Raw genomic sequence first — 24,121 nt, 5'->3', positions numbered from 1 at the left:
CAAAGATCACGGTGCAATTGCAATTCCTCTTCCCACAGTCCCCTGCCCCCCCACCCCCATTAGGCTGTTGGGAAGCTGTGGGAGTCATGGTTATAAAGGTATCTGTGTGCTTACAAGTTGAAGGAGGCAATCAACAGTGTTACTTTATGTCAGTACTTGCTGAAATTACCCAGTTGCCAAAAAAACGGCAGGAGCGCAGAGATCATAGTCTATTTCCTTTCCCATTCCCTCATTTCCAAACAATCCTTTTGATATAAATGACTTGTTATTGAATAAGTTATTTTAATGTACCCATCACTTTAATGTTTACATTGAATGTACTAAAATGTCATTTCAAAATTGTCCCTAATTAAACCTGCAATGATTTGATATTTTTAAAACTTTCTGCTTTTTGGGTACATATAAACACACACAAATGTACCTACGTGTGTGTGTGTGTGATCACTGATGAGGTACGGGAGCTTGAAGAGAGAGACTCAACGTTTCAGGAACAGCTTCCGCCCCTCCACCAACAGACTTCAGAACAGACAATGAACCCATGAACACTACCTCGCTATTTTTGCTCTCTTTTTACACTGCTTAGTTCTTTTAATTTTTATGTATTCAGAATATTTCTTTCTTTAATTTATAGTATTTTTATTACACATTGTAGTGCACCACTAACCTGCAAAACAACAACTTTCACCGTATTTGTCGGTGATAATTAATCTGATTCTGACACTCTAGCCCAGGGATTGCCAACTTTTTTTATGTTATGGACCAATAGTGTTGAGCAAGGGCTCCATGGACCCCAGAATGGGAACCCCTGCTCTGACCTTTCCTCTGAAGACATCTGTTCTAGGCACTGCCCTGCTGCAGGTACCTGGCTTTCCTGCTCATGATCTTCCTGCTGCTAAGTATATCCCTGTGTGCAAAGTCCAGGTATTCTTTGATAAGAAAAGTTTTCCAGTTGCTGGTTCTTGTAAATGTTTGGCACCAGGTCAGGAAAAAATTGTTTTCAATTTTTTTTTAAATACCATTGCTACTTTGAAGTAGGACATGTACTCTCTGCTTCTATGAATTGGCATACGTTTCCTAATGGCAGGAGACTATTTGCAGTTGATGTCCAGAATGGGATACCAATTCCCATAGCTGCTCCTTACATAAAATTGCACAATGTCCATTGATATAGCATTATTAAATATAGTGAAATACCTAGATACCTTCTAATAACAAAGACATTTGATAATTTGACACCAAGCTGCATGAGGCTATTCAGACAGACTATCAGAATCAGGTTTATTCTAAGACAATAACACAGAGGAGCAGAATTAGGCCATTTGGCCCATCAAGTCTGCTCCACCATTCCATCACAGCTGATTTCATTTCAATTCAATTCAAGTTTAATTGTCATTCAGTCATACTTGAATACCCATGAATACAGACAAATGGGATAGTGTTACTCCGGGGCCAAAGTAACAGTCACACACAGCACAAAGCACATATTGCACATACAAGATAGCAAGCACATGTGAGATATCAGTAAAATTCAGCCACACAAAATAAAGTCTAGTCCTGAGTCCATAAATGCCACAGAAATCTGCAGCTGACCACAATACAGCTTGTCTCTCTCACCCATTCTCCTTCCTTCTCCCCATAATCTTTGATACCCTTGCTAATCAGAACCTATCAACCCCCACTTTAAATATACATAATGGCTTGCCCTCCGCAGCTACCTGTGACAATGAATTCTACAGATTCACCACCTCTGGCTTAAGAAATTACTCCTTATATCTGTCCTAAAGGGACGTCCTTCTTAAAGAGGCTGTGCTCTTTAGTCCTAGACTCCACCACAATTGGAAATATTCTCTCCATATCAACTCTGTCTAGGTCTTTAGGTATTCGGTAGGTTTCAATGATTATCATAGGCTTACTAAAGACTCAAAATTGTTTCATGTCATTTCCTGTATACAGTAAAGGAGAATGGAGTAATTGTTAACGTAGTGGGATGGGTAAATGGGTGGAGTGTTGATCAGCTTTATTGCTTGGGTGAAGTCATTGTTTTGGTGTCTAGAGGTCCTGATGTAGGTGCTATATTGCCTCCTCCCTGATGGGAGTGGGACAATCAGTCCATAACGTTGCGGGACAGATCTTTCATGATGTTTCTGGCCTTTTTCTGGCACCTTTCTGTGTTTATGTCCTTGATGGTGGGTAGGCTGATGCCAGCGATGCATTGGGCAGTTTTGACCACCCGTTGTAGAGTCTTGGGATGGTCTCTACTGCACATCTGTAAAAGGTTGTGAGCATAGATGTGTAGATAGTCCAGCCTCCTCAGAAAGTAGAGATGTTGGTGAGCTTTCCTGATTATGTAGGATATGTTTGGGACTATGAGAGGTTGTGCAATTATGCGCACTCCCAGGAGTTTAAAACTTCCCAGTTTCCACTGCTGTACCACTGACGTAAAGAGAGATGTGAGTCCTCCTGAAGTTGATAACCATCTCCTTTGTCTTGATGACATTGAGGAAGAGCATCAGGACTCAAGCTCTTCCACCTCTTCTCTGTAGGCTGTCTCATTGTTGAAAGTGATGAACCCCAGCACTGTCATGTCATCGGCGAACTTGACAATGTGATTACTTAGGTGTTGGGCCGTGTTGCCAAGCGTGAGCAGTTATTTGATGTGAAATTTCTTTTGCAGCAGCAGTACAGTGCAAAGACACAGAATTACAAAAATAAAGTAAATTATAATAACAAATCATGAATTACAGAAATAAATTGTGCAAAATAAAGCAATAACAAAGTAGTGTTCATGGACCATTTAGAAATCTGGTGGTGGAGTGAAAGAAACTGTTCCTGATTCATTGAGTGTGGGTCTTCAAGTTGCTGTACCTCCTCCCCCGATAGTTATTACAAGAGGAGGGCATGTCCCAGATGGAGAGGGCCTCCAAAAGCTTAGTCAAAGGGTTGGTTTTAAGCGAACATCTTGAAGGCACACAGGCACTGACATTTTTTTTGGAATGAATTAGAGGGCATTGAGTTTGGGAATCAAGTGTTGGCCAGAGATGGAGAAGCATTGAGACCTTGGTGGAGAATGCAGTGAAGTACAGAGGGGCATTGCAAATGAAAATTTTGGTGAGGCAGTATAAACTGGCATGTGGATGGACAAAAAAGATATTATGGATTAGAATATAGCTTTGGATTAAGTTATGGATGTTTAAAGATGGGAGTACATTGTAATAAATCGTATGAGAGACTGCATTAATTGTAATTATGGTACATTAGTCTCATAATGTTAGCAGACTTGCTTGCCACGGCATCTGGCTGGCTGGCTGGCAACTGAAAGTCGATCTTGGCAACCAGTTAAAGTTCCCTGACTTCATCGCGTTATCATCACTGAGGCCTGACATGGTCATTCTGTCAGAAACCTTGAAGCAGGTGGTGATGGTTCCTTGGGAAGATTGAATTGAGGAGGCATTTGGGCATAAGAAAGCCAAAACCAGGAGTTTGTAGACCAGTGGCAAAGACAGGGGAGCAGGGCATGGTGTGAGCCAATAGATCTGGGGCGTAGAGGTTTTACTGGCTGCTCGCTGTGCAGGACCTATCTCTGCTTGTTATTATGGGGGCTGCAAATAAAAGAGCCTCCAGGTGGCTATGGATCAAGAGATGTGACCTGTGGACCAATGTTGCTGGGAGTCAACCATTGCTGAGTAATCTGGGTGAGGGAGCCTGATGTTGAAAGACCCAGAACATCAGTTGACCCCAGCTTACATGGATGGTGTGTCCCAGTGCATCCTAGGATGTATTTTAGGATCCGAGACTTAATTTTTGGTTGTTAGCTCATAATCACACTTATGTTTCATTCCTTCCACAGAGGTCCCAAAAACAGACAAAAGTTTTGAGGAAAGGTTAATTTTTAAGGCTTTTCTGTTAAAGTTTGTGAATGCCTACACGCCAATCTTTTACGTTGCGTTCTTCAAAGGCAGGTGAGTTACCCATTTTTCTTACAGCCATGTGCTTATCTAATGATCTTTTAAATGTTCCTAATGTAACTGCCTATACTATCATCACCAGCAGTGCATTCCAACCACCTATCGCTCGCTGTGTACAATCAAACGATCTCTGACATCTGCACTAAACTTTGCTCCACGCACCTTAAAAGGATGTCCTCTGGTATTCGCCATTGACAAAAAGGTGCTGGATGCCTTTTCTGTCTATGAATTTATAATCTTGTACTTTTCTATCAAGTCACCTCTCATCCTCCTTCAGTCTAAAGAGAAAAGCCCTAGCACACCCAAACTTTCTTTGTAAGGCAAGATGTACAGTAAACATAAACATAAGATTCTGTAGATGCTGGAAATCCAGAGGAACACACGTACAAAATGCCGGAGGAAATCAGCAGGTGAAGCAACATCTGGGGAAGGAAATGAACAGTCAATACTTCAGCCTGAAACCATTCTGCCAGATTGAAAAGGAATGGAGAGAAGCCAGAACTATTGAACTGCAAGTTCCCTGTCAATTCCCTCCAACTTGCAAATATATTGCTATCCTTCCATTAGCTTGGGCTGTGAATCCTGAGATTCCCTCCCCAATGATGTGGAGAACACTTTAACCAAGTAACTCCAACAATTTAAGAATGTCCTTGCATGACAGATAGGATTGGACTGCAAATTCCAGCATTGGTTTTATCACACAAATAAAAATTAACCAACAAAGGAGTAGGATTAGTGTAAACTGGTGAGTGATGATGTGAACCTAAAGGGCCTTTCTTCTGTGTGTGGCTGTGTGATAACGATGAGACGATATGAATTTTTAAATGTTTTTTAAGAAATTGAGCAAATTGGGGAAGTGTGACTTAAAACTATGCGATTGCTTTACAATAACAAGGGCTATTCAGCCTAATTTGGCTGAAATTTCTTCAGTCTGAGTAGTATTTGATGCTCTGCCTAAGTGAAGCTATACTTGCTATCATTTGCTTCCAGGTTCACAGGTCGGCCTGGAAAATATACATATATCTTTCACAGCATGCGCATGGAAGAGGTAGTGTAATTTCTTGGGCTTTCTCATATTTAAATGAAAATTTAGCTCGAGAGTTTGCCATCTGGTTTAAGACCAATAACTCTTATGTTTTATTTTGATCAGTGTGCTCCAGGAGGCTGCCTGATGGAGCTGTGCATTCAACTGAGCATCATCATGCTGGGAAAGCAATTAATACAGAACAACCTGTTTGAAATAGGCATTCCGTAAGTATCTAACTGTATCTTGGCATGTTGATGGAACACATAAAATTGCAAATGAATTGTTTGAAGCTCATTTTCCTCCCATGACTTTTAGGTTTTCCATCAAAAGACAGGGCCAGTGGCCAGTTGGTTCCCTGGCCTTCAGCAGTGTTGACTGGCAAATGAACATTAGTAAGTACTCGAACAGTCCTACTCCTTGAAATCTGTGGGAAAGGTCTTGAAGAGTGTAGTAGAACAAAGGGATCTGGGAATACAGATCCATAATTCGTTGGAAGTGGCGTCACAGGTAGATAGAGTCATAAAGCTTTTGGCACATTATCCTTCATAAATTGAAGTAATATGTACTAGAGTTGGAATGTTATGTTCAAGTCGTTTAAGATGTTGGTGAGGCCATATATGCAGTATTATGTGAAGTTCTGGTTGCCTACCTTCAAGAAAGATTTATTTTATTTATTTAGAGATACAGTGCAGAATTGGTCTTTCTGGTCCTTCAAGCTGTGCTGCCCAGTAACCCCTGACAACCCTCCCCCCCACCCCCCGATTAACCCTAACGTAATCGCAAACAATTTACAATGGCCAATTAACCTACGAACTGGTACATCTTTGGACTGCGGGAGAGAACTGGGGTACATGGTTCCCTGCAAGGAGAACTGGAAGCCTACACATTCCACAGGGAGGATGTTCAAGCTCCTTACAGAGGCCGCCAGGATTCAACTCTGATCTCCGGAAGGTCCCGAGCTCTAACGGCATCGCGCTAACTGCTACGTTGCAGTGGTGCCCTAAGATAGCAATAAGGTTTAAGGAGTACAGAGAAAATTTACAAGGATCTTGCTGGAACTTGATGATCTGAGTTACAGAGAAAGGTTGTATAGGTTAGGACTGTTCCCTGGAGCAGAGGAGAATTATGAGGAGATAGGTAGGCTTTTTTCCATTGAGATCAGGTGAGTCTAGAGCTGGAGGTCATAGGTCAAGGGTGAAAGGTGAAATGTTTAATAGGAATCTTAAGGAAAAGCTTCTTCACTCAGACAGTGGTGCATGTTTCAATAGGTACACTTACTGTTTCAATAGGTACATTTAATGTCAGAGAAATGTATGCAATATACATCTTTAAGTTCTTTGTGGAAAGAGCTGCCAGCAGAAGTGGTGGATGCAGGTTTGGTTACAACTTTTAAGAGAAATTTGGAGAAGTACGTGGACAGGGGAGGTATACAGGGCAATGGTGCAGGTGCAGTTCGATGGAACTAGGCAGAATAATGGTTTGGCATGGACTAGATGAGAGAAAGGGTCTCTTTCTGTGCTGTAGTTAGTATGACTCTAATTCTGCTCAGATCCTCTTGCTGATGAAAGGAGAATTGCCTGCTCGCATTAACCCTATCTATTCCCCTCATTGAAAGAATAATAATGTCATTCAAAAGCTCTTGTACTCTTTGTGAAATAACAAGCTGTTGTTCCAACATCATGGATGAACTGATTATTTGGTTCCTTTTGAGGTCAACAGGACCATATGCTGCCTGCTGTATCATTGGTTTTCTATTCATCCATGACACACTTCTAACTCAATAAGGCTGTAGTATTTCTGTGGTGTTCATTTCAGTCTTCAGATTTTCACCAGAGAATATTATAATTTTGTTTTGTATTTCAAAAAATTAGCATGGAGTCTTTGGTAATTTTTTCTTCAGTCAAAGGATGTGGACATGAAAGCTAGAGCAGTATTTATGATCATCCCTAACTCTTCCTTTTAGCTCCGAGGATCTGGAGTTGCATGAGGGCAGATGATTTTAAAATATTATATTTTATTTTAGAGATACACCACAGTAAAAGGCCCTCCCTCCAATGAGTCTGCGCTGCCCAATTACACCTGTGAAAAATGAAACCACTAACCTTCATGTCATTGGTTTGTGGAAGGAAACAGGAGTATCTGGAGCCCCTGTAGTCGTGGGGAGAACGTACAAACTCCTTGCAGACAATGGCGAATGGAACCCGGATTTCTGCTGCTGTAGTAGCATTATGATAACTGCTACTGTGCCACAAATGTAAACAAATGTGTTGTTGTTGTGACGTTGATGGTTTCTTGAATGGCCAGGGCATCTAAAGTTATAGGGGAATTGGGCTTGAGAGGGATAATAAATAAGCCATGATAAATGCTGCGGCAGACTCGATGGGCTGAATGACCTAATTCTACTCCTGTACCTTATGGAGAAGCACAGAGTTTCATGGTGAATTGGATGCCAAAGCTAAAGCTTTGAGCTCCAGCACAAACAAGGTGGAGGTTATAACTCACACCTGTGTGATGCCATTTCTGGTGTCTTCAGTGTTTCTGGATTTTCGCAAAGCTGTAGAAAGCAGGTGAAACCACATTTAATGTTGGGATACCAGAACGAGACTTCAAGCATCACTGACTAGGAATGTACCTTCTGACCATAACCTATGCCATTCAAATCTCATTGCAGGCATTTCTCCCACTGATAGACAACAAACTTTTGTCTTGTTCTGGGCTGGTGAACATTTTTTTTCCCCAGAAGCTCCTTTGCCTTTTCCTGGAGGAAGCAGTGGAGAGGAATAATAGAGCATCTCTGGGCAAGGCAGCTGATAAAAAAGATGAACCATACCACCTGAGGCATCTTGTCTCCTTCAGCGTGCTATTTTGATTCCCTTCCATTGCCAAGAACAGTGACCTGTAGCAGTTGTTCCCTGTGATGTTATCAATGCTTACAGTTAAACATGGACACTCTCAAACAAGTAAGGATTACAAATTTGACAAAATAGCCTGACTTATTATTCATTTGGTCCCTCACCACATTCCCATGAGTAGGTCCTCATCTAAACACAGAAAAACAGCAATATATCATCTCGCTAAACAGACCACTGAACGCATTTTTTGTTGTGTCATTCCCGGAATCTTTGGAAGCTATCAAAGAAAGTCTGAACCTACTCCACATGGAAGTCACCCAGGCAGGGTATTCTGCAGCACAGGGGAGAGGGAAAAGTACAAGGCCTCAGAAACCACTGTCCTCACAGAGGTAAGAGTACAAGGACAGCCAAGGGTGGCCTCGAAAATATTAGGCAAGCCTCACAGATTGGAACTGCGATCACCAGCCTATTACCTGCATTTCAGCATCTTGTCTCTCTTCACTTGGCAAGCAGTCCACTGAAAAGGCACTGTTCCCACTTCTGCATTATTAACACAAGCTCCATCATTTCGGCTGGAAAAGGTGATAAGCGGAAAGGGATGTACACTGTAGGACACTCGATTCGAGGCAGTGAGGGCAAAAATTTCTCTTCCCTCAAAGCAGGATGAAGATGAGGACTAGAGTAGTCTTGCTAGGAACATACAATATAGAACAGTACAGTACAGGCTCTTTGGCCCAAGATGTTATGCTGACCTTTTAACCTTCTACAGGATCATTGTAACCCTTCCCTCCCACAAAGCCCTCCATCAATTGTCCATCCATGTGCCTATTTGAGAGTCTCCTAAATGTTCCTAATTAATCTGCCTCTGGAATCATGCACTTATCACTCTCTGTATTTTAAAAAAAAATACCTTTGACATTCCCCCAATACTTTCCTACAATCATCTTAAAATTATGCCCTCTCATATTAGCTATTACCACCTTAGAGAAAAGAGCACTGGCTGCCCACTCTCTCTATGTCTCTTATCTTGTACACCTCGTTCAAGTCATCTCTCATTCTCCTCTGCTCCAAAGAGAAGAGCCTTATTCCCTCATAAGACATGCTGTAGTCCAGGCAGCATCCTGGAAAATCTTCTCTGCAACCTCTCTAAAGCTTCTTCATCCTTCTTATAATGAGAAAACCAGTACTCAGCAAAATGCTCCAAGTGTGGTCTAACCTGCGTTTTACAGAGCTGCAGCCCTACCCTGTGGTTCTTGCACTCAGTCTGCTGATTAATGAAGGCTAGCACACCATGCACCTTCTTAAGCACCCTATCTCCTTGTGCAGCAACCTTGAAGGATCTATAATGTGAACCCCATGATCGCTCTGTTCCTTCATACCGCGAAGGAAGGGGAAACTTGCCTCATACAAGCAGCTCTGCTGAAGCTTCTGAGTCCTGCCAGGGAGCCTCGGCACAATGGCTTATGGTGCTGGGGAGCCTGCTTTCAGCCTACGCAGTATCTTTTGCCAAACTGTTGACCAGGTGTGATGTCTGCGAATGCTGTTAACTAAATTGGCCCTATGATCTGTGATGTGGTTTAATAGCTAATTATATTTGGAGAATGGGGATTTGATAATGTGGTTAAGAAGGTGTATGACGCGTTGGCCTTAGTCGGGGTATTGAGCTCAACAGCTGTGAGGTAATTTTGCAGTTCTAAAAACCTCTGGTTGGAGTATTATGTTAGGTTTTGATCGTCTGATTATAAGAACAATAGAGAAGCTTCAGAGAGGGTGCAGTGGAGATTTACCAGGATTAGAGAGCATGTCTAATGAGGAAAGGTTGGGTGAGTTGTGCTTTTCTCTTCAGAGCAAAGGAGAATTAGAGGTATTTAAGGTTATAAGAGACATAGATAGCACTCTCCCCCCAGTTTGGCAATGCTTGTACCAGAGGACGTCCTTCAAGGTGAGTGGAGGAAAGCTTATGAGAGTTGTCAGAGGTAGGCTTTGGGCTGATACATTTGGAACATCTTTTAAAAAACCTACTTCTGGATTTGCTGTCTTTGACCAGTCCCATAATCATAAAGTAAAGGATGTGACAAGATCTGTGAAATTGGAATCACTTTGCTTTGGGGGCAATGGGAAGGAGAAGGGTCTGTAAAATAGTTAAACAATTAGCTCCTCCTCACTTCTGTTAGGGCTCTGTATTGTAATGGTCCTCGGGGCACTTCCCTTTATAGCTTTGTGTAGCTTGGACAGGAAAGACAAAATATTGTGGTGGTGAGCCTGTGTTTCTCACACTGGAACATGAATGAGCCTTCCAGAGCCATTCTAAATCTTACAAGACAAAGAGACACAAGGTATTTAAACTCATGTAAATCATCCATATTATTTACATATTTTAATGTAGGTTGTTGATAAAGGGAAATTATCCAGGTTCTCTGACCAGGAAATGTTCTGTAACATCATAAATCAGAAAACTAAGTTTACAGGAGCAATGAGAAAATTGTTCCCAAATGCACACAATCCAGGTTTAATAAGGTCTTTTGTTATGATGATTGTTTGAACATTCGGTAGTTTGAGACTGAAGGCCGCAACTGGTTTGGCTTGGTTCCAGTCCATTAAACTGTTTGTCCAGTGCGTACTTTCATTGCTTTCTGGTTCCCAAACGGTTTCCTTAATCAGTTCATTTTTACAGTTTGTTAATATCTGTACTGTAAATGTCACAAATTTACATTTTTATATATTCCAGAAAATGACTGATACAATATCAAATTTCCCCATTCTCCCATTCCCAGACATCCCACCTCTCCCGGAAGTTCTGGGAGTCTCCCGCATATTAATAGTGGCTCCCTGATGCCCGCAAATTATATACGATGTCCCGGAAACCAATTTTTTTGAGAGCGAGAGAGTGTGCGAGAGTAAACGAGAGACAGAGAGAGACTACGAGAGAGAGAGAGAGAGCGTGAGCGACCACGAGAGAGAGTGAGAGCGCGCCATGACAGAGTGTTCCAAAAAAAGAAAATATAAAATGTACTTCACCCCAGACTACCCTAAAGTGTACCCCTGCCTAATAGGGGTCAAAATAATGACAGTGTTGCTCGTTGCACTGTTTGCAACAGTGACTTTTCTATTGCCCATGGTGGGTTAAGACCGTAAAAGACTTGTTGAGGTGAGTTTATCAGGTGTCATTGGTTCATTAGCATAGCTAACGTTAGTTAAACCAGCTGACTAGCTGCTAAGGAGCTACTCTGTTGCAGACATCCCGCCCCTCCCGGAAGTCTTCCGCAAATTGATGGTGCTACCTCCCTGAAATGAGTTTTTGCAGAGTGGGATGTCTACATTCCGCAGCCCAGCAAAGGTCACTCTCCTTCCAGTATTTTAGATGCAATCATTTAGAACATAGAACAGTACAGTACAGGAATAGAATCAAAATCAAAATCAGGTTTAATATCACTGGCATATGTCATGAAATTTGTTTTGTTGTTTTTATTACCAATATATGGTAATAGAAACTATAAATTACAATAAATAGATATATTAAACTAAATACATAAATCTAAAAGAGAGGGAAAAGGTACTGATGTGTTCATTCAGGTGTTGTGCCAAACCAATTAAATTAGTAATAAAATAGCCAACTAAATTAATTCCTTATTTACACAATGTCCATTTCTTCCATTTTCCTCACATTCATGTGCCTATATAAACATCACTTAAAAATCCCTAATGTATCAGCCTCTACCACCACCCCAGGCAGTGCATTCCAGGCACCCACCACTGTGTGAAGATCTTGCCCCTCACATCCCCTTTGAACTTGCCCTCTCTTACCTTAAATGTGTGCCCTCTGGTATTAGATTTTCAACCCTGGAAAATGGGCACTGTCTGTCTTCTCTATCTATGTGCCTCTCATAATCAGGTAAACCTCTATTAGATACCCCTTGGCCTCCGCTGCTCCAAGTCTGTCCAGTTTCTTATAGCACATGCCCTCTAATCCAGACAGTGAACCTGTCTGAGGGGCAGGGTTCATTTTCATAATTCTCTCGGAAGCTTCATCTGCTTGCTAACAGAGACATTCTGAGTCACAGGTCATACCTCTGAACTTTACGTTTATTCCTGGTGAGACATCGAGCTAAAGTTTTGCTTTATGTATTGGTTTCTCACTTATTGGAGAGAATAATCCTCCTCTTTATGGACTCTGTTTCACTCAAGCAGACAACGTAATCACAGACCCCACCCACCCCAGACATTCTCTCCTCTCCCCTCTCCCAGAAGATACAAAAGTCTGAAAGCATGTGCCACCAGGCTCAGGGGCAGCTTCTCAGCCACTATTATCAGTCTCTTGAATGGACCTCTGTACAGTATTACCTCTTTATAATTTTATATTTTGTTTACTTGCATTTCGCTAAATATTAACATCAAAGTGGAAAATCATTACTGTGTCATTCTGTTGGCAGCAGGGTTCAGCTTAACTTTGACCAACCAGACAAATCAGTGTAGTTCTAACTTGGTTTCCTTTGTTAAAATACAATTCTGGTAGATCATCCAAAAATATTAGTTGTTGGCCGAAAACCAGAAGTTAATATTTTGGACAAAAAGAACTGAACTGAATATGCCTGGACTAATCAGATGATTTGTGGTTTGGTGTTTTATGTTTTGTGTTTTTCACTCTTTTTTTTGGGAATTGAATTGAATTGGCTTTATTACTTACATCATTCATATGCATGAGGAGTAAAAATCTTTATGTTACGTCTCCATCAAAATGTGCAATGTGGAATTTATAGTAATTTATAATAAATAGTACGTACAACAGGACAGTCAATATAACATAGAAATACAGCTGTGTCAGCATGAATTAATCAGTCTGATGGCCTGGTGGAAGAAGCTGTCCCGGAGCCTGTTGTTCCTGGCTATTATGCTGTGGTACCGGTTCCCGGATGGTAGCAGCTGGAACAGTTTGTGGTTGGGCTGACTTGGGTCCCCAATGATCCTTCAAGATCATTGTACAATTTGTTCTTATTTTGTGCATTGGGAGTTGAAGATTTTCTTTAAACAGGTTCCATGGTTTATCTTTCTTTTGTTTTGTGGCTGTTGATGGGAATACGAATCTCAGAGTTGAATACTGAATACATACTTCAATAATAAATGTACTTTGAATCTTAGAATCTGCTTCATTAGTAACCTCAGGATACAAAACCTAGTCCTGCCATATCTATTTTGCATGTGACTACAGTATGGTTGATCTGTAATGTATTGTGGACTGGCCTAGGGATGGGCATAGAGTCATAGATTAATACAGCACAGAAACAGGCCCTTCAGCACAATTCATCCATGCCAAACAAAACGCCCACCTAACCTAGTCCCATTCACCCGTGTTTGAACAATAACCCTGCAAACCTTTTCCACCATTTGCTTGTCCAAATGTCCTTCAACCACCTCAACTACCTCTCCTGGCAGCTGAATCCATATATGGATTACTCATTGCATAAAGAAATTTGCCTTCACATCCTCTCCAAATCTTTCCACTCCCAACCCAAACTCATGCTCTTTAGCCTTTGATTCCCCCCCCCCACCATGGGAAAAAAGACTGTGGATTTGTCCCAATTATGATTTCCCACCCCCCCCCCCATGATTTTATATCTTCCTACAATGATATCCCTCAATGCATCACGCTCCAGGGGATCACACTACCAGGACCCACACCACCAGATTTAGAAACAGTTATTACCCCTCAACCATCAGGCTCTTGAATCAGAGTGGTAACTTTACCTACCCCAACACTGAGCCGATTCCACAACCACACAACCAATGGGCTCTCTTTCAAGGACTCTACAACTCATGTTCTCGATGTTTATTATTATAATTTTGTTTTTTTTTTCATTTTTGTATTTGCAGAAATTGTTCTCTTTTACACACTGGGGGCAGTTTGTCGGTCTTTGGCAGAATGTAGTTTTTCATTGATTCTATTGTATTTCTTTGTATTTACTGTGAACACCTGCAAGAAAAGGGGATAACTTCACTCAACTTCACATGCTCCATCATTGAAATGTTCCCACAGCCAATGGATTCACTTTCAAGGACTCTTCACCTCGTGTTCTCGATATTTATTTATTTATTTGTTTATTAGTTGATGTTTTACAATGCTGGGACCACTGCGTTTTACGATGCATGTCAATGATTTGGACTATAGGGTTAATGGATTTGTGGCTAAATTTGCCAATGATACAAAGATAGGTGGGGGAGCAGGTATTGTTGAGTAAACGGAGAGCCTGCAGAGGGACTTGGATAGTTTAGGAGAATGGGCAAAGAAGTAGCAAATGAAATAGAATGTTGCACAGTGTATGGTCATGCACTTTGGTGGAAGAAATAAATGGGCAGACCATTATTTAGATGGGGAGAGTATTCAAAATGCAGAGATGCAAAGGGATTTGGGAGTTTTTGCACAGGATACCCTAAAGGTTAACCTCCAGGTTGAGTCGGTGGTGAAGAAGGCAAATGCAATGTTGGCATTCATTTCTAGAGGTGTTGAATTTAAGAGCAGGGATGTGATGTTGAGGCTCTATAAGGCACTCGTGAGACCACACTTGGAGTATTGTGTGCAGCTCTGGGCTCCTTACTTTAGAAAGAATATACTGACATTGGAGAGGGTTCAGAGAAGATTCACGAGAATGATTCCAGGAATGAAAAGGTTACTGTATGAGGAACGTCTGGCAGCTCTTGGGCTGTATTCCTTGAAGTTCAGGAGGGGTAATTTCATAGAAACATTCTGAATGTTAAAAGGCCTGAGCAGATTAGATATGGCAAAGTTATTTTCCATGGTAGGGGAGTCTAGGACAAGAGGGCACAACTTCACGATTGAAGGACATCCATTTGGAACAGAGATGCAGAGAAAAACTTTAGTCAGAGGCTGGTAAATCTGTGGAATTTGTTGCCACAGGCGGCCGTGGAGGCCAAGTCATTGGGTGTATTTAAGGCAGAGATAGATGGGTTCTTGATTACCCAGGGCATCAAAGGGTATGGGGAGAAGGCAGGGGAGTGGGTATGACTGGAAGAATTGGATCAGCCCATGATTGAGTGGCAGAGCAGACTTGATGGATCGAATTGCCTACTTCTGTTCCTATATTTTATGGTATTATTATTATTATTATTACTACGTTATTCCTTTCTTTTTGTATTTGCACAGTTTGTTATCTTTTCCACACTGGTTGAATGCAATCTTTCATTAATTCTATTATGATTATTATTCCATGCCCCCAAGAAAATGAATCTCAGGATAGTATATGGTGACATTTATGTACTTTGATAATAAATTTAATTTGAACTTTGAATAAATCAGAAGTCTACCCAACCTCTCCCTATAACTCAGGCCCTCAAGTCCTGGCAACATTCTCGTAAATCTTCTTTGCGCTCTTTCCAGCTTAAATGACACTCACGACTAATCTCACGTGAAGTGATGTATTACTTCTACTATGACAGCTAGGCGTGGTTGGCACAACTAGCCTGTTCTAGCTGCAGTTCAAGTGTGCTTGTAAACTAACTATGTGTGCTCTGTTTCAGAAAACTGAAGAAGCTGATTCGATACATAAAGGCAAAAAGAGAGGCCAAATTGGAGGCAGAAAGCAACTGCAAGGTCCCTCGCCAATATGAATCAGACTATAACCTCGAGCCATTTTCTGGACTGACTCCAGAGTACATGGAAATGAGTAAGAATATTTCTTTAAAATCTTTTGCTTGATCCTATCCTATGTCTGCATCAGTACAGGTAGGAAGAACATCTCCCTCCATGTGAGTAACCATTGTTGATCTTGTGTTGATTTCGTTCAGTAACATTTACACTGAACTCTTTGCTACTCAATATTGCCATTTCTATAGTATCTTTGGCATCGCACAGACATTCAAATGGGGATTTTACAGGGCAGTCACTGAGCAAAAGTTGATGAGGCAGAAGGTGAGAAAGAGACAGATGGCAGAAGTGGGTTTTAAGCAACAACTTACAGAAGAAGGCAGTAAATATTAGATCACCCTCTTATTTTCTTAGATTAAACTACAGAAACTAAAAATTCTCTCAGTTGGCCTGACTTGATGATTGAGATCCAGAAGCCAATTAATTGTAAACACGACGGTCCTTGGACTGGAAGCTTAATCAGACCTTTTGAAACCTGATTGCTGAAATCCATCCATAGGCTTGGTAGATGGGTGAAAAGAATCAAAAACACTTTATTGCCAGTATGTGAAACATACCAGAATATATTTTGGTTTGGTGCCAAGTATAATACATGGGATAGTACCATAACAGACAACATAATAGTGACCAACAACTTATAAAACTACTGAAAATAGCCATGTGCAATTGACAATTAGCAGAGCAGTCACATGTGTAAATGTCAATAATCAAACTTAAATAAATGTGTACATATGAACAGGCTCAATAATTATCAGCAGAACAAGGACAGCAGGGAAGGCTATTTCATGGATGTTGTGCAGGGACAGTTGGAGTATCACACCTGAGAGAGTTTTGTTGAGAAACTGGATAGCTACAGGAAAGAAGCTTCAGAGATGATATGTAGTCCTGGTAGTGATGGATTTGTAGCGTCTCCCTGATGGCAAGAATGGAGACAATATAGCAACAAATCAATGGGCATAAGATGCCAGGGTTGGAGAAGAACTTGGAAAACTCTTTGTTTAAAAACCTACCTCTGACAACACTCCTCTACTTTCTTCCAATCATGTTAAAAGTATGCCCCTTTTATTAACCATTTCCACCCTGGGGAAAAGTCTCTGGATTACACACAAAATGCTGGGGAACTCAGCAGGCCAGGCAGCATCTATGGAGAAGTAAACAGTCGATGTTTAGGGCCGAAACTGTTTTTCGGGACACTCTTCCATGGATGCTGCCTGGCCTGCTGAGCTCCTCCAGCATTTTGTATGTACTGCTTTGATTTCCAGCATCAGCAGATTTTCTCTTGCTTGTGAAAAGTCTCTGGATGTCCGTCTATGCCTCTCATCATCTTGTTCACCTTTATTAAGTCACCTCTTACCTTCCTTCACTCCAAACAGGAAAGTCGTAGCTCACTCAACCTGTCCTCATAAGATGTGCTCTCTAACTCAGGCAGCAGGCTGGTACATCTCCTCTGCACTGTCTCTAAAGCTTCCACATTCTTCTTATAATGACCAGAACGGAACACAATACGCTGAAGGACTATCTCAGAATAAATGCGAAGTACCACCGTCCTGTATACGTTTCCTTGAGTGAAAAGGTGATTTAAGATAGAAAGAATTATTCATCTATGAGAAAATTAGGGCAGTTATTATGACTGTCTCTCGCCCCTTTTCTTAATCTGCATCTGAAACGTTTGAAACCCGCTTCCCCATCACACCTGTTATATTCAGAGCTCACATCTTTGTATCTTAAAGTAGAGCCTTCTTTGTATCTTAAACTAGAATGTTCTTTGTATCTATTTCATTTATATTTATAATGCACATAGCTAGTCATGACCTCAGAAGATTTGTTTGCAGCTGCGAGGATGAAAGAAATTCAGCACATTGTATCTGTACCGGCTAATTGAAATCGATATCCAGTTAGCCGCAATCCCTGTACCATTTAAGGTAATTCTATTTCGAGGATCCATCCGACTTCCTTTTGAAAGTTATTGTTAAATTTCCTGTGCCATTATTTCTGGCAGGACATCCCTCATCCCTTGCTGAGATCCCTGCCAATTTACTATAAAGTCATGACCTCTGACCCTGCACTTTTAGCCCTCTCTACTGTCCCTCCAATTAGAGATTACTGTTTCCTCTATACAAGTCCATGAGTTAGTGCTTCCATCATACACCAGGGTGCTCTCTTCAGTTACCTGATGAGGTAACTGTAGCTTTTGGCCAGGAACAGATGTTGTCAGGTGGTGCCCAACCTTCAAAGAGTGTTTCAACCCTTGACCACCACACTCTCCAGACAGCACGTCAGCAGTCACTGCCCATCTGCTCCTAATTTCCAACTCAACTCCTCTCACGTGCTCCACATCCAGCAAGAGGCTCTTTCTGCTTCCTCTCCCACCCTGCGAGTTGCTTAGTTCTTGCTCTTTTCATCAAGGCCCAGTGCAGACAGTAACCTCCATGCCGATCTTGCCAGGAACTCTCCACAACCGATCTCCACAGGGAATAGCCACGTCTGCCATCCTTTGTCCCTGCTCTCCTGGATTAAGGACTGGTACTTCACGGCCTTCCTCTCATGAGCCTGCTTGCATTCTTTCTCCCATCGTGCTGTGAGCTCCACCAGGATGATTTTCCTGTCTTTGTTGGACCACAGTACAATGTCTGGTGGAAGTGTAGTTTGCACTACCTCTGTGAACTGCAGCTTCATCCCCACATCAACCGTCTTCTCCCAGAATTTGGCAATTTGCAGCAAATTGGATTTAGACCTCTTTGATATGACTGGTGTGGCCCTCTCCTTGACTTCCCTATTTGCCTTTGCCAGCTGGTCTCTTTTTACACCTCTGCCGCCCCAGTTAGTCAGCAAGGGACAGTAGGACCTTGTTGTGGTGCCATCTATGCCCTCCTGGTGTTAAAGCTGTTTTGCATCCTGACAGTACATGTGTCAGTGAACCCCACTGGCCACAAAGCTTGCAGTTAGGGTCCCCTCTCAGTCCCCATGTGTGCAGCTGTGCTGGTGTAGGGAAAGTGTCATACATGGACCACAGGAGGAAAGAAATGCGGAAGGGCCGTAGTCTCCAAACCTCTTCCCAAGTGATTTTGCACTTGGGAAGATCCCATTTTGTTCAGGCGTCTGGTGACCCCAACTCTACTGCCTTCGATACCGGCCTTTCATCCTCGCGGTTCCGTACCTCTGCATGGACCATGTCATGCCTATCCCTTGCACTTGCACTTCCCTGTCATTGGAAGTATGCAGAGCCAAGGCCTTGCCGTCCCAGGCATGGGTTGCTAATGATGTCTTACAATTGCAGGGAGCTCACTGCCTGGTCTATGGCCAAGTTGGCAGCCCACTTTCGACCCAATCTTGTTATGACTCCTGCTTAGTTTATTAGCCTGTCATTGGAGCCCCTCAGTGTTAACACAACTCTACACTATGCCACCTTGAACTCCTTCACTACCAATGACAAAGGAAGCTATAGCTAGCCTGATCTTACGTAGAGCCCCACTGATGAAAAACTTGAGGGGGTCCCTAGCCATCTCTACAGGTGGTTGTTGACTTCCCTCTCAATGCCTTCTCCAGTGATCATAGGGAACTCGTACACTGTGAAAAGCCAGGGCAGCCTTGGTAGAAGACCTTGTTGGTAAAGCAATGTCTTAAAATTACCAGTGTCTGGTTTTATCGATCTTCTTCGGCCACTCTTCAGTCTGCTTTACAGTGTCGGTGATGTTGGCGCTGTTCGTCATTGCTGCATTAAACCACATTCCAAGACACTTTACTGGATTGTCCTCTATGAGTGGAATGACTTCTCCCTGTACTTGAAGACTGAACTTGCTTGTAACCTTGCCCTTTTTGATCACCATGCATCAGGCCTTGGAGGTCATCCTAGCACAGGTCTTTACGTTGTCCAGAGTTTCCGATACCCAATTTGCTTGGACATGGGTTACTGTGGTTACTGTGTCATCCATGAACACCCATATTGCAGGTTGTCGGATCCTGGGCTCCAACACTGGGCCTTGGGTTACGTCTACTGCTGCTGATACGAGGGGGTTCATACCCATGACAAACAAGGTGGAGATGAACTGTATTCCCCAAATTATTTGATCTGTACATATCCATGTTGATGGAACAAGGCAGGTTAATAGTTCAGTATGGACTAGATGGGCAAAAATGGCCTGTTTCCGTGCTGTAGTATTCTCTGACTATTGATTTTTTTATACTTTCTTTGAAACTTGAATTGCAAATGTTTGTTTTTTTTTCTGTTATTCCATATTGTGAACTATTTTAGTGCTAATCCCAGCTTCCTAGAACCTTGCTCCTGACCCCCCAGATGCTAACCCAGAGACCAGACATGGGAAAGAGATTCTTGACCTCATCTCCCTGACCTGATACACTTCACCAAGTAGCTGAACTTGTAACTGCCAAATCACTCAGTAAACGCAGAAAAACAAAGGGGTTGAATAAAAAGTCATCATCCTTATTGTGAGGACTAAGCCTTTGCCAAAACATATTAAGTGATCATTAGTGGACTGTGTGTAATTCAGCATTTACTTTGAAATTGTATCTTCCCCCATGAGAATAAATGGGGACAGAGTATGTTCTTGATCATATTAAAAGGGCAAGATGGATACGTGCAGATTGAATGGTTGTTCATTGGTACATATGTAACTCATCAGAACCATTTACTCTTAAAAACCATTGTCGTGCTGTCATTACAGCAGGCTCCCAAATGTAGCGAAGTAGTCTGTTATTCTATACGGCTGGTGGATCTACTGAACAACTTTTTAAGGAGAGTTCTGAGAAGCAGACGTTGACACCCACTCTTTCTAACATTAGATTATTACTGTGAGTGTGACAGCACTCTCAGCATGTGTACAGTCTCTTGCTAGTTTATTAAAACCACATCCTTGGTAAATCACTTGGGAGGGAAGAAAGTTTTTCTCAAAACAAGCAGGACCATGTGAAATTCCCAACCAGTGACCTATCATTGAAGCCGTCTAATTCTTTCAGTGCGAGAGAAGAATAATGCTGATTATCTCTAGGAATTGCTGTGCATGGAGTTTCTTTGCCAAGGCTCTGAGGTCAGGAAATATCTCCTTCATCCTCACTACCTCTCCTTAAGGTGCTCCTTAAACCTGGTGTCTGCGATCGTACAGCTTCGCTGTCATTCTTTTTCCATTATCCCCATGATTCACCTTGTGACCTTCTACACTCAGTGGCCACTGACTGTGTGTTCATGGTCTTCTGCTGCTGGTGTAGCCCACCCACTTTGGGGTTCAACTGTTGTAGAGCGTGGTTACTTGAGTTACTATCAGCTTGAGTCTAGCCATTCTCCTCTGATCTCTCTCATTAACCAGATTTTTTTCCCACAAAACTACGCTCACTAGATGCTTTTTTGTTTTTTGCACCAGTCTCTGTAAACTCTAGAGACATTTTTGTGTGAAAATCCCAGGAGATCAGCGGCCTCTGAGACACTCAAACCATCCCATCTGGCACCAACAATCATTCCACAGTGAAAGTCACTTGGATTACATTTCTTCTGCATTCTGACGTTTGGTCTGAATAGCAACTGAACCTTTGACCATGTCCTCATGCTTTTATGCATTGAGTTACTGCCATATGATTGGCTGATTAGATATTTGATTTAGCAAGCGGGTGTACCTAATAAAGTGGCCACTGTATGCATTTACTCACATCAAATGTCGTTCAATTATCCTGCACATAGCAGTCTGGGCATGTGAGCTGTGCCTTTGTTTCTCTCTTCCTTTTCCCATACACATTGACATTTTTCACACCACTGTCTGCAATTAGAGGGTCCTGATAAATCAATACTGCTTTCCATGGATATTACTCATCTTAACGTGTACTTACTGCCTATGACACCACTGGCATTTAGGGCAGTAATAAAGATCCTCCATCTCTGGCCATGTTCAGGACTTCTTTCATCGTGCCAGTTTCACTACTGTCAGTCATGCAAGTCCCAGTGGAGACTCAGGAATACTGTCACACTCAGACGTAAAAGGATTCGTCATTGCTGTTTCCATAACAATTTTATTTCACTAGTCAGGGTTGATGGCCCTGAGCTGAACACCAGAACCTGGAGGATGGGTGGACTATGCTTAGTCTGTCCTCTACCCTTTGACCTGTTTGGCATGGGTGACCCTACCAAGAGCCAAAGCAGAAAGCCCTGACTCCAGCCAACATAGCAGTCTGGGTCATTGAGGCACGCAAGCTTCCAAGCACAAGGGCAAGGTTGTGGTCCTTTTGGAGAATTTTCCCTTGTGCCCTCATATCTTTGAAACCCCTACCTTGGGAATAAGACTATCTATTCTATGTCTACCTCTCCTAAGAACACCAGAAATAGGAGCAGGAGTAGGCCATCTGGTCCATCGAGCCTGCCCCGCCATTTAATAAGATCATGGCTGATCTGGCCATGGACTCATCTCCACCCACCTGCCTTTTCCCATTAACTCTTAATACCCCTAATCTCATCTCCACTCTAAATCTACTCCCCCAAATCTTGAGGCTATGTCCCATAGTTCTAGTCTTACCTACCAGTGGAAACAACCTTCCTGCCTCTACCTTATCTATCCCTTTAATAATTTTATACGTTTCTATAAGATCTCCTCTCATTCTTCTGAATTCCAGTAAGTACAGTCTCAGGTGGCTCAATCTCTCCTCATAGTTCAACTCCCTCATCTCTGGAATCAACCTAGTGAACCTCCTCTGACCTCCAAAGTCATTATATCCTTCCTCAAGTAAAGAGACCAAAACTGCACACAGTACTCCAGGTGCGGCCTCACCAGTACCCTGTACAGTTGCAGCATAACCTCCCTGCTCTTAAATTCAATCTGTCTAGCAATGAAAGCCAACATTCCATTTGCTTTCTTGATAGCCTGCTGCACCTGCAAACCAACTTTTTGTGATTCATGCACAAGCACTCCCAAGTCCCTCTGTACAGTAGCATGCTGCAAATTTTACCATTTAAATAATAATCTGCTCTTTCATTTTTCCTTCCAAAGTGGATGACCTCACATTTACTGACATTGTACTCCATCTGCCAGACCCTTGCCCACTCACTTAAGCTACCTATATCTCTCATAACCTTTATATTCATCTATCAAGTCTCCCCTTGGCTTCCTTTGCTCCAGGAAAAACAAGCCTAGCCTATCAAAGAATAAATGATCAATGTTTTGGGCCAAGGCCCTTCAGTAGCCCAAAACGTCAATTGTTTATTCCTTTCCATAGATGCCACCTGACCTGCTGAGTTCCTCCAGCATTTTGTGTGTGTTACCCTGGATTCCTAGCATCTGCTGAAACTCTAGTATTTATGATTTTCAGCCTATCCAGTCTCTCCCCATAACTTTCAGATCCAGGCAACATTCGGGGTGAATCTCCCCTGCACTTTCTCCATCAAAATCACATCCATTTTGTTGAGCACCCCCATCTCCATGTTCAGCTCCTACTCTGGGATTTTGACACTTCAGCAAGCTAATGTTTTCTCTGTGGGCCTAACTAGTTCCAGATCATATTGGCGAATTCAAGATTCCATGATGCTATCAGGAGAAATTCTGAGAGATCCCCTGCGATGTTTCAGACTACATCATCTCCGTGTCTAAATAATTGTTTGTTTACCATGTTCTTTATCTAACTTTCCTTTTGCAGCCTGGTTACTATTTTTCAAAAACAAGGGTTAGGACTATCTTGGGTCTGGCCCATTGCCCAAATTCAGTACCAGCTAAGCTAGCAAGTTCTGTGTATGGAGAGGGAAATAGGTTGACCCTCAGTACCTGAAGTATCCCTTGAGGTCAAGCAGACTAGGTGCTATTGCCTGAGCCTCAGGTGGCAATGGCTACCAAGGCCCAAACCTCAGACAGAACAAATGACAGATGTTGAAGGCTTCAGAATTGTTTTGCCTAAGGCAACATCTACAGTATATTCTATTATTTATAGTACATTTCCAAATGTACTTTAGTCATGAGCTTACATACATACACAGTAAATATAGTCTTTTCCTGTCTTTTCCTACAATCATTGTTGCACCTTCCAAATCAATAATATCCCTTTGCAATGTACCGATGTCACTTGAGTCTCTCCTCAATGAAGTCGTGAAATGTTTTAAAGGAGGTTGCAGAGGGCCCAAGGCCTCAGTATCCAGTGGTGCAGGACCCTAGACTATTGTCTTTCTCCACAACAGCTTTCCAGTGAATGTACTGAAATTCAATGCTTCCCTCAGTTTGGAAGGAGCTGGAACAAGCTTGCTGAGGAGGTGGTGGGCAATGTTCCCGCTAAGGTGTGTGCATGCACACATCTTTTGTTACTAATGCACAAAGGAATTTAAACTGCGCACAAAAGGTTGTCACCCTCTATCTCATTGGCATGTTAAGTATAGCTCATGATCATACACAATCACGTTTTCTTTTCCGCTTCCGATGTGGATGGTGTTGACAACGTGGAGTTTGCGATGATTTGTCTACAGATTTTAGAACTGGTTTACTTATAGTGTTTTTATTGAAGAAATTATTGATTCACTCTGTCAAATTCCGAAGAAGCAAAGGTCATGAAGCACAAAGAACTGTTTGTTCATTTGAAGCCGAATGGCTTAGTGAAACAGTAGAAACTGCTACACTAAAAGGTCATGAGGTCAGGAGCATGC

The 24,121-nt window shown here is 42.2% G+C and overlaps 1 protein-coding gene across 1 annotated transcript in view; it reads left to right on the top strand.

Annotated features, from left to right (window-relative positions):
• The window catches only part of ano1a (anoctamin 1, calcium activated chloride channel a), a 295,780-nt gene that overhangs the window by 230,938 nt on the left and 40,721 nt on the right, over nucleotides 1–24,121 (top strand). Inside the window, exons 20-23 of the mRNA XM_063061696.1 lie at nucleotides 3,848–3,959; nucleotides 4,956–5,013; nucleotides 5,116–5,216; nucleotides 15,375–15,520. Coding sequence (XP_062917766.1) covers nucleotides 3,848–3,959; nucleotides 4,956–5,013; nucleotides 5,116–5,216; nucleotides 15,375–15,520 — 417 coding nt within the window. The remainder of the gene's footprint in view (nucleotides 1–3,847; nucleotides 3,960–4,955; nucleotides 5,014–5,115; nucleotides 5,217–15,374; nucleotides 15,521–24,121) is intronic.

This window comes from Mobula hypostoma, chromosome 11, assembly GCF_963921235.1.
Source record: "Mobula hypostoma chromosome 11, sMobHyp1.1, whole genome shotgun sequence".
In the NCBI taxonomy this organism is placed as follows: domain Eukaryota; kingdom Metazoa; phylum Chordata; class Chondrichthyes; order Myliobatiformes; family Myliobatidae; genus Mobula; species Mobula hypostoma.
Note: the sequence above shows the minus strand (reverse complement) of the source record. Positions and strands in the feature narration are given on the sequence as shown.